The sequence below is a fragment of the Aegilops tauschii genome, chromosome 1, assembly GCF_002575655.3.
Source record: "Aegilops tauschii subsp. strangulata cultivar AL8/78 chromosome 1, Aet v6.0, whole genome shotgun sequence".
NCBI lineage: Eukaryota > Viridiplantae > Streptophyta > Magnoliopsida > Poales > Poaceae > Aegilops > Aegilops tauschii.
The window spans coordinates 122611308-122623131 of NC_053035.3; the positions used below are offsets into that span (position 1 = coordinate 122611308).

The window sequence follows — 11824 nt, forward strand, 5'->3', positions numbered from 1 at the left end:
CCACTCAAAACATTAATCTCTTCTATCGCATGAACCTTTTTACTAGTAGATCTTTCGGTGTGCCATTGAGAATAATTAACCATAATATTATCTAGGAGTTTAGTAGCTTCTCCTAAAGTGATTTCCGTAAAAGTGCCTCCCGCGGCCGAATCTAAAAGATTTCTAGAAGCAGAATTCAATCCGGCATAAATTTTTTGTATGATCATCCATAAATTCAAACCACGTGTAGGGCAATTATGTATCATTAATTTCATCCTCTCCCAAGATTGTGCAACATGCTCATGATCAAGTTGCTTAAAATTCATAATATCGTTTCTAAGAGAGATGATCTTGGCGGGAGGAAAATACTCAGAGATAAAAGCATCTTTGCACTTATTCCATGAATCAATACTATTTTTAGGCAAAGAAGAAAACCAAGTTTTAGCACGATCTCTAAGTGAAAACGGAAATAACTTCAATTTAACAATATCATTATCCACATCTTTCTTCTTTTGCATATCACACAAATCAACAAAGTTGTTTAGATGGGTAGCAGCATCTTCACTAGGAAGGCCGGAAAATTGATCTTTCATGACAAGATTCAACAAAGCAGCATTAATTTCACAAGATTCAACATCGGTAATAGGAGCAACCGGAGTGCTAATAAAATCATTGTTGTTGGTGTTGGAAAAGTGACACAATTTAGTATTGTCTTGAGCCATCGTGACAAACAATCAATCCAGCACACAAACACAGAAGGAGCAAGCGAAAAGAGATGGACGGAAAAAGAGGGCGAATAAAACGGCAAAGGTGAAGTGGGGGAGAGGAAAACGAGAGGCAAATGGCAAATAATGTAATGCGAGGGAGAAGAGTTTGTGATGGGTACTTGGTATGTCTTGACTTGGTGTAGATCTCCTCGACAACGGCGCCAGAAATCTTTCTTGCTACCTCTTGAGCATGCGTTGGTTTTCCCTTGAAGAGGAAAGGGTGATGCAGCAAAGTAGCGTAAGTATTTCCCTCAGTTTTTGAGAACCAAGGTATCAATCCAGTAGGAGACTACACGCAAGTCCCTCGTACCTGCACAAACAATCAAGAACCTTGCAACCAACGCGATAAAGGGGTCGTCAATCCCTTCACGGCCACTTGCAAAAGTGAGATCTGATAGAGATAATAAGATAAATATTTTTGGTATTTTTGTTGTATAGATTGAAAAGTAAAAATTACAAAATAAACGGCGGCAGAAATAGCAAGTTGATAGGAAAATAATATGATGGAAGATAGACCCGGGGGTAATAGGTTTCACTAGTGGCTTCTCTCAAGATAGCATAATTTACGGTGGGTGAACAAATCACTGTTGAGCAATTGATAGAAAAGCACATAGTTATGAGAATATCTGGGCATGATCATGTATATAGGCATCACGTCCGTGATAAGTAGACCGAAACGATTCTGCATCTACTACTATTACTCCACACATCGACCGTTATCCAGCATGCATCTAGAGTATTAAGTTCATAAGAAGAGAGTAAAGCATTAGACAAGATGACATGATGTAGAGGGATAAACTCAAGCAATATGATATAAACCCCATCTTTTTATCCTCAGTGGCAAAAAAAATAGTGCCTTGCTGCCCCTGCTGTCACTGGGAAAGGACACCGCAAGATTGAACACAAAGCTAAGCACTTCTCCCATTGTAAGAAAGATCAATCTAGTAGGCCAAACCAAACTGATAATTCGAAGAGACTTGCAAAGATATTTAAATCATGCATAAAAGAATTCAGAGAAGAATCAAATATTGTTCATAGAGTCGCACATGCGGTGCCCAGGTGCATGGCGTCGCTTCTTCTTTGAGTTTGTATTCCAGACTTCGATTCTCCTCGAGTTTGACGGAGCTACGGCGTAGATTCCTACCGTCTCCTTGGGACGGTGAGGTTAGGATTTTCTCATCATGTGGTGAGATTTGGTGTGAGTTGCTTTAGATCCATGTAAGGGTTCAACGACGACAACTGTGAGTGGTCCTTAGGGGCACATGCATAAAGACTTCTCGGTTGTCATCGACAAGGTCAAGTCGGCTCCATCGATGGAGCGGCGACAACGGCTCATTCTGACGGCAGTAATGATCGTTACGTGGTTTCGGAATCTAGATGTAATTTTTATTACGTTTGAGATACTTTATACTGTTGATCCTTTTAAAGTTATCATCAGTGAGTGTTTTTTTCGTTTCACAAGAAAGATCAACCTAATCCTGCATATCACAGTACATTATTACGCACTCTCCCGTTGATTTTTTTTTTCCGATCCAACTGCTATCCCGGCTCTCTTGCGCCAAACACCGATCCTCCGTTTGAAACCACTCACCATCTTCCACGCGGCCCATCGCCCATCCCAGCAATTCCGTGAAGCCGCCACGTGAGGTTCTCACGCCGCTCACCACCTCGCCGTGCGATCCAGGACGCGCATCCAACCAACGGCCGCGATTGATACAGCTCTCCCTCCTCCTCCCCTCACCTCGAGCGGCCAAAAGATTCCTCCAAAACAATTACTCTACTTATTAAAAACAAAAATCACCACAATAAAGTACACAGTGTTTTTCCCTTCCAAATATACGTCGTCACTCAACTTGGAGAAAGGGGAAGAGAAGTAGAGGAGGAGGAGGAGGAGGACTGAGGAGGAAGACGAATTCGACTCGGAGTTTTGGACTTGGCCATTTGGTATATTCCCATCTTCCCCTTCCCCGCTAGCTGGGTGCTTTCCGTTTAACTAATGGAGTTTGCTTTGGTCCATGGGTTTGGCACCTGTTCCTTCCCCTAAGGCCCAATCTTGCCGTCCGGCGATTTTTCTTTGGATTTCTTTGGTGAAACCCTCGGCGGATGGTCGCTTGGGAGCCAGGCATTTGATTCGATCTTAAGTGGTCCAGGTACGCGTCTGGCGTTATTCCGCTGCTTTCTTCCGCCCCCTTCTCTCATGGATTCTTGAATCTGTCAAGTTTCAGGCGATTGGAGGAGCAGCTGGCTGCTGCTGTTCCCGGGGAGTGGATTTTCTTGAGGTATGTGGTGTTTCTGGTTCTGCTTGATCTTTTGTATGCGGCGGACCTGCTCCTTTTTTTTCGATTTCTGAATAATTGATGGAGAAAATGTGAGGGGAAATTGGCAATAAACAGTTTAGTGTTTGATTAAGGCTGTATGGAAGAAGAACATAGCTGTTAACTAGAGTACTTCTTTACTACACTAGAACGTCGAACTTCAAAGAGCTTATAATTGGTGTTTGGACAATATAATTAGACGAATAGAGCGTCAGAAGATGCCACAGCCTCGAATATACCTAAATCTGGAAAAAGTTTTTGGTTAGTTTGGAGGTCTGTTGTCATGATTTACAAGTTTTTAGTACAAGATGAACTCAGTTTGGGGTTTTTCATCTATTCTCAGTGAGATGTGGAGAATGCTCATGCTGATGATAGACTAGACTCACCCGTCTTTTGTTCCTGTGCTTTATTCATCATTTAATTGAATTATCATTATTTGATTTGCTCTCTAAATTAACTCTGGAGATACAGATCGGCCTGATGTTGATAGTATGCTATCATGAAAATCTTTACATGTCTTCGCTGAACACCTCTTTACATTTCCCATGTGATTACCTTGAACCCATGTTTATGTGTAAATGATTGTATACTCTGCTCAAATGATTAAATGGAATGATTCACAAGTACTACCTCTGTTTCTAAATATAAGATGTTTTGGCAGTTTAGATCGAACTGCCAAAACGTCTTATATTCAGGAGCGTAGGGTGTAGTTCATACTTTAAGTATATTATAAGCATTCCGTTTTAAGTTGCTAGAGAATGTTGTTCATCCATACGAGGTTTCAAACTTGGCCTCCATTTGTTACAAGTTTTGAGCATGATACTGAACCTGTATATATATGTATTGGTGAGCAATCCACTAAGGACATTCTACAATGATGATGTAATCCTTTCTCTGTTTCTGAGCAGAACATGCACAGTAACTGTGATGCTAGGGTTCACATCTATACACGGACTTGCAGGTCCCCATGTCAAATTATGCAGCTAGGTTGAATTCCCATCAGAAACTGGTAGGATGGGATATAGGCCTCTGAAAATCTTTCAGAGAAACATCTTTTGTGCTATACTAGCTATTCATTCCTGCTTATCTGACAAGTGACAACTATGTATCATTATGCCAGTCAAACCGCTAAAATTACTGAAGTATTGTTTTCCTGGTATTATGGTGACTGTACACAACTTAACTGGAGACAGTAAATAAATGCAGATTGAGCTCCCTGTTATAGATCAGTTGAATTGACCACAGCAGTATATGTAGATTGTTATTAATGTTAGTCAATTCTGTTTAGAGCTTCTTGCTTGAAGAGAGCTAGTTAAATATAGCTAATTGGCATCTGTTGTTCATCTTCTTTCAGGTGCAGTGAATCTCTCCTGCTGTCATAGGTTAAAAAAAACAATTCAAATTGCCTGGCCTTGGATCAAGTCCATTTTCCTATAGAGATTGTCTGTCTTAAGTCAAAGCAGCTATATTTCTGGCAAACACAACGAGCTAGTTTCATATGCAGCGTTCAGTTGATGGCTGCTCATCCTGTTGAATCAGAAGCAAGCAGTGAAACAGACAATCACCCTTTACTGATAGACCACATGGAAAATACTGCTCATCTCGAGATTGCAATTGAGAGCCCAAGGGATGATGTTGCTTCATCGTCAACCGCTCGTCGGGAGGATAATGATGGCTTGGATCGATTGCCTCACATCTCAGAAAGTTCTTCGGAGACAACTACTGCATCTAACTCTCAAAGTGCTCCTCTAGCAAGAAGAGATGCTAATCGTGCTCGTCGTCGGCAAAGTCCGTTGAATTCTAGTTGCTGGATCTCCATTGAGCTTGTTGTAACAGTTAGCCAGATTATAGCGGCCATTTGTGTTCTGTCATTGTCAAGGAAGGAACGTCCGCATTCTCCATTATTTGAGTGGGTCATTGGTTATACGGTAGGTTGTGTTGCTACTCTTCCTCTTCTCTACTGGCGCTATCTCCATCGCAACCGCCCAACAACTGGGCAAGAACCAGCAAGTCAGAACTTCCCTCCGAACAGCATACCTGAGTCCAATTCTCACACAACAAATTCGGCCCCTGGCATGTCTGAAGCTGGTTTTGTAACTGACACAAATGGAGTCTCGCAAAACAACGTGCTTACCAGAAATCTCAGGTAACATTGTCTTCAGTTCCATGATTACTTCAGCCCCTTTTAGATTTATATGCCTGTAGTCTAATTCATCTACTGTCTCTCTCTGTAAGACATGTGGAGAAATTGCGTTAACCTCTATTTGTCACCTTTCTGTGCTATTATTATTGCACAGTAGGATAACATAAATGGGGTAATGTGGAGACAATCTGATGACAAAAATATACATGACTACTCCCTCCGTCCGAAAAAACTTGTCCCAAGCTTGTCCCTCAAATGGATGTATCTAGCACTAACTTGGTGCTAGATACATCCATTTGAAGGACAAGCTTTTTTGGACGGAGGGAGTATTATTCTGCCAAGGTTTTGTTAAAGTAAAGCTATCGTCCTGTATGGAGGGCATTAGTATTCTCAGCACTTCTTTGGCTAGATTTCTTTAGAGTGCAGCCTCTGAGTTGCTATGTTTTAAGTTTTAAACTGAGGTGCACCCGGACTCTTTCTTATAGGGCCCAAGCTTATGCCGATCACTTCAGGATGGCCCTTGACTGTTTCTTCGCCGTGTGGTTTGTTGTGGGGAATGTGTGGGTATTTGGTGGACATTCCTCTGCCCATGACGCTCCCAACTTATACAGGTGAGCTGCTAGCTTCCCGTGCTGCAGTATCTTTGCAACTCATTTATGTGTTTCATAAGTGTAAATCTTTTCTTTTTCAGGTTGTGTATAGCCTTCCTCACATTTAGCTGCATCGGCTATGCTATGCCTTTCATTCTGTGCGCATTGATATGTTGCTGCCTGCCCTGCATAATCTCCCTAATGAGCTTTCGTGAAGATCTAAACCAAAACAAAGGTGCTACTGCAGAAGCAATCAATGCCTTGAGAACATACAAGTTCAAAACGAAGAAGTCCCGTAACGGCGAGGGGATTGAAGTCGGCGGCGGAGTTGTTGCTGCTGGAACAGACAAGGAGCGGATTGTTTCTGCTGAAGATGCTGTGAGTTTTTCTCCCACACTCCTATCTACTCCCCTCATTCACTATTACAAGATGTTCTGGATATTTCAATATAGACTGAAATGAGCGAACAAACACACTAAAACGTGTCTACATATATCCCATTTAGAAAAAAGTTGGAACATCTTATAGTAGTGGGAGGGAGTATTACACAACTTTCTTACCTATACTCTTGATTTAAAGCCTGAGGTGCGTCCTTTGATATGCAGATTTGCTGTATCTGCCTAGCAAGATACTCGAACAATGATGATCTCCGAGAGCTTCCTTGCACCCACTTCTTCCACAAAGAATGCGTAGACAAATGGCTCAAGATAAACGCACTATGCCCCCTCTGCAAAGCTGAGATAGACAGTGGCCCGACAACTGCTCCTGCCATTGGCTTTGGGCGTCGCCACAGTGACAACAGGGTAGGAAATGACATCGAATCACAGCTGTAACTCTGCATTATCCATCGAGGGTGCAACATGTCCCTGATGTGGCTTCGACAGAGCAATTTGTAAATTATACAATGAAATAGTTGACACAATGAACGGGCCCCTTATATTATCGAACCGGTTCTTCGCTGTCTGATTACTGTCTCATTGTCAAAATATGTTCCGAAGATGGTAATTCAGGTTACCGGACATGAACCGCGAGAGCCTTTGCTGGTTACCTTTGTTGGTTACTGATGGCTCTTGCTAACTTTGACTCTTGCAGATTACTTTACTGTACTATTTATGTTGCTACATAGTACAATGTATTTTATGGTTTCTGCAAAGAGATGTGTCGTGGAATTGTCACGGCAGATGTCCTCGAGCTAGGACTTAGTCGTGGAGCCATCGCGGAAGCTTGAAGGGGTTAATGCGGGACAAGGAACACGAGGGTTTATACTGGTTCGGCCTCTTACGGTGAAGGTAAAACCCTACGTCCAGTTTGAGGTGGTATTGATTAGGGTTACGATCACCAGGGAGCTAAACTGCTATGCCCGGCTCTCGATGAGATTGTTCTTGTCCCCTAAACCGCTGCCGGGTCGTCCCTGTATATAGGGAGGCTGACGCCCAGCAGCTCTCAGAGTCCCGGCCGGCTCATAAGAGTGTCCGGCTCGGACTCTCAGCTATTCTTGCCTTGCACTACAAGTTCTACCATGATAATGATTGTAACTACGGGCCTTAAACCATATCCGGGTCTTAAGCCCATCTCTGGCCCACCGTCTTCAAGCTTGGCGCCGGGCTTCTGGTAATGACCATTAGAGTAACCCGGCCCCTCCTGGCGGGTGACTCTAAGGTCTATATCCTCAACATTAGGCCCCAGATTGATTTGAGCCGGCTCATGTCAATCTTCCATTCCTTCGACAGAAAACCTCCGGCTTACAATTGTGTGAAGGCCATAACTCGGCGTGACGTCATCCTCTGGACTCCGGATAATCCGCCGTGACGTCATCTTCCATTAAGCCCGTTTTTTACTCCGCCAGATCCGCAACGGATCTTTTTCTTTACTGTCATCCCAAAAATCGAGGCGTTTCGTGGGGAGATAACCACGCCGTGGTCTCCTTGATCCTCGCGCCCACTTATGAACTTGCCTTATAAATAGGCCGGCCCGACGGGCTCTCAGCCACTTCTCTCTCCATCTTCTTCCTCGTGCCACTGCTCCCTTGCCCGAGCTCTGCTACTGCCGCCGCCGTCGCGCCCCCGGTCTTCGTCAACTTTGGCCGCTGCATCACCCTGACTCAGACCAGACAAACGGCGGCAACCTCCGCTCCTCTCCAGCTCCGGTGAGTCTCCGCTACTCCGTAGGGCAGATCCGTACTAAGGCTCGAGTAGTTCGTCCGTACTCTTCGTAGTTCATCACGGGCCTCAGTAGATTTGAATTTTGCTGCCCCTTTTTTATCTTAGCTCTGTATAGGCTTACTGCGGTAGACGTTGATGACCCATTTTATATGCAAGTAGCTCTCTTTTTACTGCATAAGAACCTTGTTCGAGCCCAAGAACTTCTCCAGCGTCTGTTTCTAGGTCTAGAAACTTTTCTTTTGCCCGACTATTTTGATCCAAATTTTTTACTGCGATGTGTGAAACCTGTTTTACCACACTTAGTAAAAATTGCAATCCTTGAATCTCGGCGGTTTACAGTTCCGGTTTAAAGAAACCCCGCGCCATAGAACTTTCCGGCTTAAAGACAACCATGCGCCATAAAATTTCCGGCTTAGCTGTGATAAAGCCTGTAGACAATCAAATTACTCTCAATCCCTCGGCGGCTTAAATAGTCCGATGCACTTAAATGTATACCATTAGTCCCCTTCATAAGCCGCCACCTTGACCTTGAACCGTAGATTTCTTCCGGCTCATAATTAACCCGGACGCTTTTCCTTTTATCATAGACTGCCGACTTTCACCATGCCTCCCAAAGCTCCCATTACTTGCAACTGGATGAGGTCCAATGTCACCAATGAGACCCTAGCAGATTTTGTCAAGTCCGGATATCTGCCCAAGAAGGACGTCATGTCCTACCGTGCCCCTGACCCGTCAGAAGAGAGACCACAGCCAAAGGACGGGGAGGTAGTGATTTTTGCGGATCATATGAGCCGGGGCTTCGCACCGCCCGGCTCAAAGTTTTTTAGGGACGTGCTAAACTTCTTCGACTTGCGGCCTCAAGACATTGGACCCAACTCAGTGTCCAACATCTGCAACTTCCAAGTCTTCTGCGAGGTTTACCTTGGAGAAGAACCTAGTCTGCTACTCTTCAGAGAGCTTTTTTACTTGAACCGTCAGAATGAGTGCGCCAATGGGCCAAGTCTGGAGTTAGGTGGTATCTCCATCCAGCGGCGTAGGGACTGCCTTTTTCCTTACGCAGAGCCGCCGAGCCACCCAAAGGACTGGAACATGACTTGGTTCTATTGCCAAGACACGTCACCGGCTGATGAAAGTCCGCTGCCCGGCTTTCGCCCCTCGCGTCTGGAGCCGACTCACCCACTGTCAGACAAGCTGACTCAAGCGGAGCGCCAAGCTCTGCTCCCCACTATCAACAAGATCAAGGCCCTCCTGGGCAATGGTCTGAATGGAATCGACCTGGTCCGGGTCTGGATCTCATGGCGGGTGATCCCATTGAGCCGCCGCCCCGGCTTAATGTGTGAGTACACGGGCCGAAAGGACGACCCTCAGAGACACAGCCGCAACGATCTTCCTGAAGACGTCGCAGAGGAGATGACCAAGGCTCTCTTGAACGAGAGCCTGGCAGACCGCGGAAGGACCGGGCTAGCCCCCTTCTGCAAGACCAACCCAGCCCCAGCGGTAAGCCGCTGATCTGAACATCTTATCTGTACATAACTTTCATCTGAATCATTTTAAGAGAACCTTATTGCATTTTTCAGGCTGATGATAAGTTCTGGCGGGTCAAATATGACCATGAGGCGGCCAAGAAGGCCAGAAAGGCGAAGAAAGCCGCCCCTCGCAAGAAAGGAAGCAGGCCTACTGCTTCAGAGCTGATGCAATTAAGCGACAGCTCCGAGTCAGAGGTAACCCCTGAACCTTTAAGTCCTTGCTATATTTGTTGTTTGTTGCTGTCCGCCTTATCAATACTTGCTCATTGTCAGGATAACACCGGCGCAAGTAACCCGGTGGTTGAAGAGGTAATGTCACTTTCCTCCGACTCGGAGCCCTTGCCAAGGCTGAAAGTCCGAAGGGTAACCCGGAAAGTAAGCTTTTCACATCCTTTAGCTCATCAAGATCCTCAATTTATTTTGAAGCGACAGGTTCATGAGAGCCGGCGTCACACCCGGACCAACAAGGACACCGACCTCTCCTCCGGGTTACCTGACACATCAAGGAAGCGCCGAACTGAGGTTATTTCCCACTTGTACCCTTTTCATCCGTTGGCGGGTGTTATCCGTCAGCCACTCAATTCTTCTGACTCAAATTGTCAGGAGACCTCCCCCTCTTCGGGCGACTCTATGCAGTCGAGTCTTCCGGCTTTCAAGACCGCGCCCGGGTAATGACAACCATCTCATATTATACTTGTCTGTACTTACCCTTTTTGTGCTTAATGTTTCTGTCCTTTCAGTGCCCAGGCAAAACTCACCAAGAGAGCGAAGAAAACCAAATCAGCCGGAGTGCCGGATTTACCTGAACCGGAGGTGACGGCTCAAGAACCGCCAGCTGCCTCCGCCCCCGAAGCCACCATTCCAACCGACAAGGCACCTGAGGCCGCTGCCCCAACTACCAAGGCAACTACAGAAACTTCTGTTAACCCGGAGGCCTCCAGCTCGGCTCCACCAGCAGACGACCCGGACGTGGTAATCACCCGGACGGAGTTCGTTGAGCCGGGGAGACCTACCGTGCTGGCCAAGTGCTCCGCTAAGGGGGAGTTGCTGCAGCCCCACCGGGTGAACCTGGACCTCTCCAACTACACCAACCTAAGCATTGGAGAGCTCGTCTCTGGCTACATCAGCCAAGTGCACAAGAGCCGGGACGCAGAGGTTGCCATGGTGAACCAGATCCAGCAGAAATCTGAGGTATCATTCTGCTGTCCTCTTACTTACTGCATAGTTACCTTTACCATGCTAGCCCCCAAGTCGACGACTTATGATTGAATATGTTGTAGACTTAGGTTCTGGCTTACTCAATTGAGCCGGCAGTTTGTAGATAGATACGTTCAATATGCATTAGCCCCCAAGTGCCAAGTGTCTTTGCTCGGAAAACGCTTGGGACTTATATAGTAACTGTTCATGCCATAACCCGAAAATTTATACAGGCTGCTGGCAAGAAGCTTGAGGCTGACCTTGTTGATGTCAAGAGCCGGCTGAAGATGCAAGAGATGGAGACCCGGAAGGCAAACACCAAGTTCGTGTCCAGCATCGCCGCGCAAGAGAAGCTGAAGACGGAGTTCGACGCTGAGCGGAAGGCGTGGGCCGAAGAAAAGGCCGCATTGGTGAACCGGGCTGAACAGGCGGAGAAGGCTCTCTCCGAGAAGACTGCCGAGCTCTCCGGCCTAAAGCGCCAAGTGTCCCAGATGGTGGCCGCAATCTTCGGTAAGTCGTCGCGCCGGCTTTCATCAAGTTTAGAATGTTTATATCTCATAATTTCATCCTTGTCGGCGGCTTATCTGACTCTGTTAAACAGGCCCCAGAAGTGCCAACCTCAACCAGAGCGTGGTAACCAAGCTGAAGGCCGTGTATACCCTGGTGGAGCAGCTCTACACCGGGTCACAGCGTGCCTTAGCTGTGGTGGCCCTATCCAACGAGGTGCCGACTCACCTGGCAGAAGTCCTTCGCCGGCTCGCTGTACTACCCCAACGGATCCAAGAGCTGCGACGGGCCTCTGCAAGAGCCGGAGCGATCGCCGCGCTGAGCCGGGCCAAGGCATTCCTACCGGAGTTAGACCCGGCGGACATCGCCCTTGGCTATCCAAGCCTGAAGGAAGACGGCTCAGCTTTTGATCAGAAGGACTTCGCAGCTTGCGTGAAGGCCGTACGCCCGGTGGCCACCCTTATCGGGAATGACACAGATCTGACCAAGTACCAGCCGGGTTACAATGCGGAGAATCAGAGGATTCCAACCCCTCGCTATGAAGCCCTCAACTTGATCCCGCCGGCTCGTCAGCACACTTTCGCCCCGGAGATTGACCCGGCCGGGTTAATTGACGAGGAAGCCCAATTCGAAGCTCT

General features: G+C 46.5%; 2 protein-coding genes across 5 annotated transcripts; both read left to right on the forward strand.

Moving 5' to 3' along the window:
• The first annotated feature begins 2432 nt into the window (after window positions 1-2432).
• LOC109745851 (E3 ubiquitin-protein ligase At1g63170) lies at window positions 2433-6757 on the forward strand. 4 transcript variants are annotated; one of them, XM_045233252.2, is made up of 7 exons: window positions 2433-2690; window positions 2792-2896; window positions 2966-3025; window positions 4416-5207; window positions 5690-5815; window positions 5896-6172; window positions 6400-6757. In XM_045233252.2, the coding sequence occupies exons 4-7, from the start codon at window positions 4576-4578 to the stop codon at window positions 6625-6627; spliced, it is 1263 nt and encodes a 420-aa protein (XP_045089187.1). In that variant the 5' UTR covers window positions 2433-2690; window positions 2792-2896; window positions 2966-3025; window positions 4416-4575; the 3' UTR covers window positions 6628-6757. The 4 variants fall into 4 exon arrangements, with proteins under 4 accessions (XP_045089187.1, XP_020160553.1, XP_020160552.1 ...); XM_020304964.4 differs by having other exon boundaries at window positions 2972-3058; XM_020304963.4 differs by having other exon boundaries at window positions 2972-3025.
• A 195-nt stretch (window positions 6758-6952) lies between these two features.
• LOC141027794 (uncharacterized) lies at window positions 6953-10751 on the forward strand. Its single transcript, XM_073505220.1, has 6 exons — window positions 6953-9453; window positions 9534-9677; window positions 9756-9791; window positions 9915-10004; window positions 10086-10150; window positions 10223-10751. Exons 1-6 carry the CDS (start codon window positions 8560-8562, stop codon window positions 10749-10751), a joined length of 1758 nt encoding a protein of 585 aa, XP_073361321.1. The 5' UTR covers window positions 6953-8559.
• The last annotated feature ends 1073 nt before the right edge of the window (window positions 10752-11824 follow it).

What these genes read in the sequence shown, in the direction of transcription:
- LOC141027794 (XM_073505220.1), top strand. Translation starts at nt 8,560, where the DNA reads ATGCCTCCCAAAGCTCCCATTACTTGCAACTGGATGAGGTCCAATGTC. An exon ending in AGACCAACCCAGCCCCAGCG is followed by an intron (nt 9,454 to 9,533) that starts GTAAGCCGCTGA and finishes TGCATTTTTCAG; the next exon opens with GCTGATGATAAGTTCTGGCG. An exon ending in CAAGGAAGCGCCGAACTGAG is followed by an intron (nt 10,005 to 10,085) that starts GTTATTTCCCAC and finishes TCAAATTGTCAG; the next exon opens with GAGACCTCCCCCTCTTCGGG.
- LOC109745851 (XM_045233252.2), top strand. Translation starts at nt 4,576, where the DNA reads ATGGCTGCTCATCCTGTTGAATCAGAAGCAAGCAGTGAAACAGACAAT. An exon ending in GACGCTCCCAACTTATACAG is followed by an intron (nt 5,816 to 5,895) that starts GTGAGCTGCTAG and finishes TTTCTTTTTCAG; the next exon opens with GTTGTGTATAGCCTTCCTCA. An exon ending in TTGTTTCTGCTGAAGATGCT is followed by an intron (nt 6,173 to 6,399) that starts GTGAGTTTTTCT and finishes TTTGATATGCAG; the next exon opens with ATTTGCTGTATCTGCCTAGC.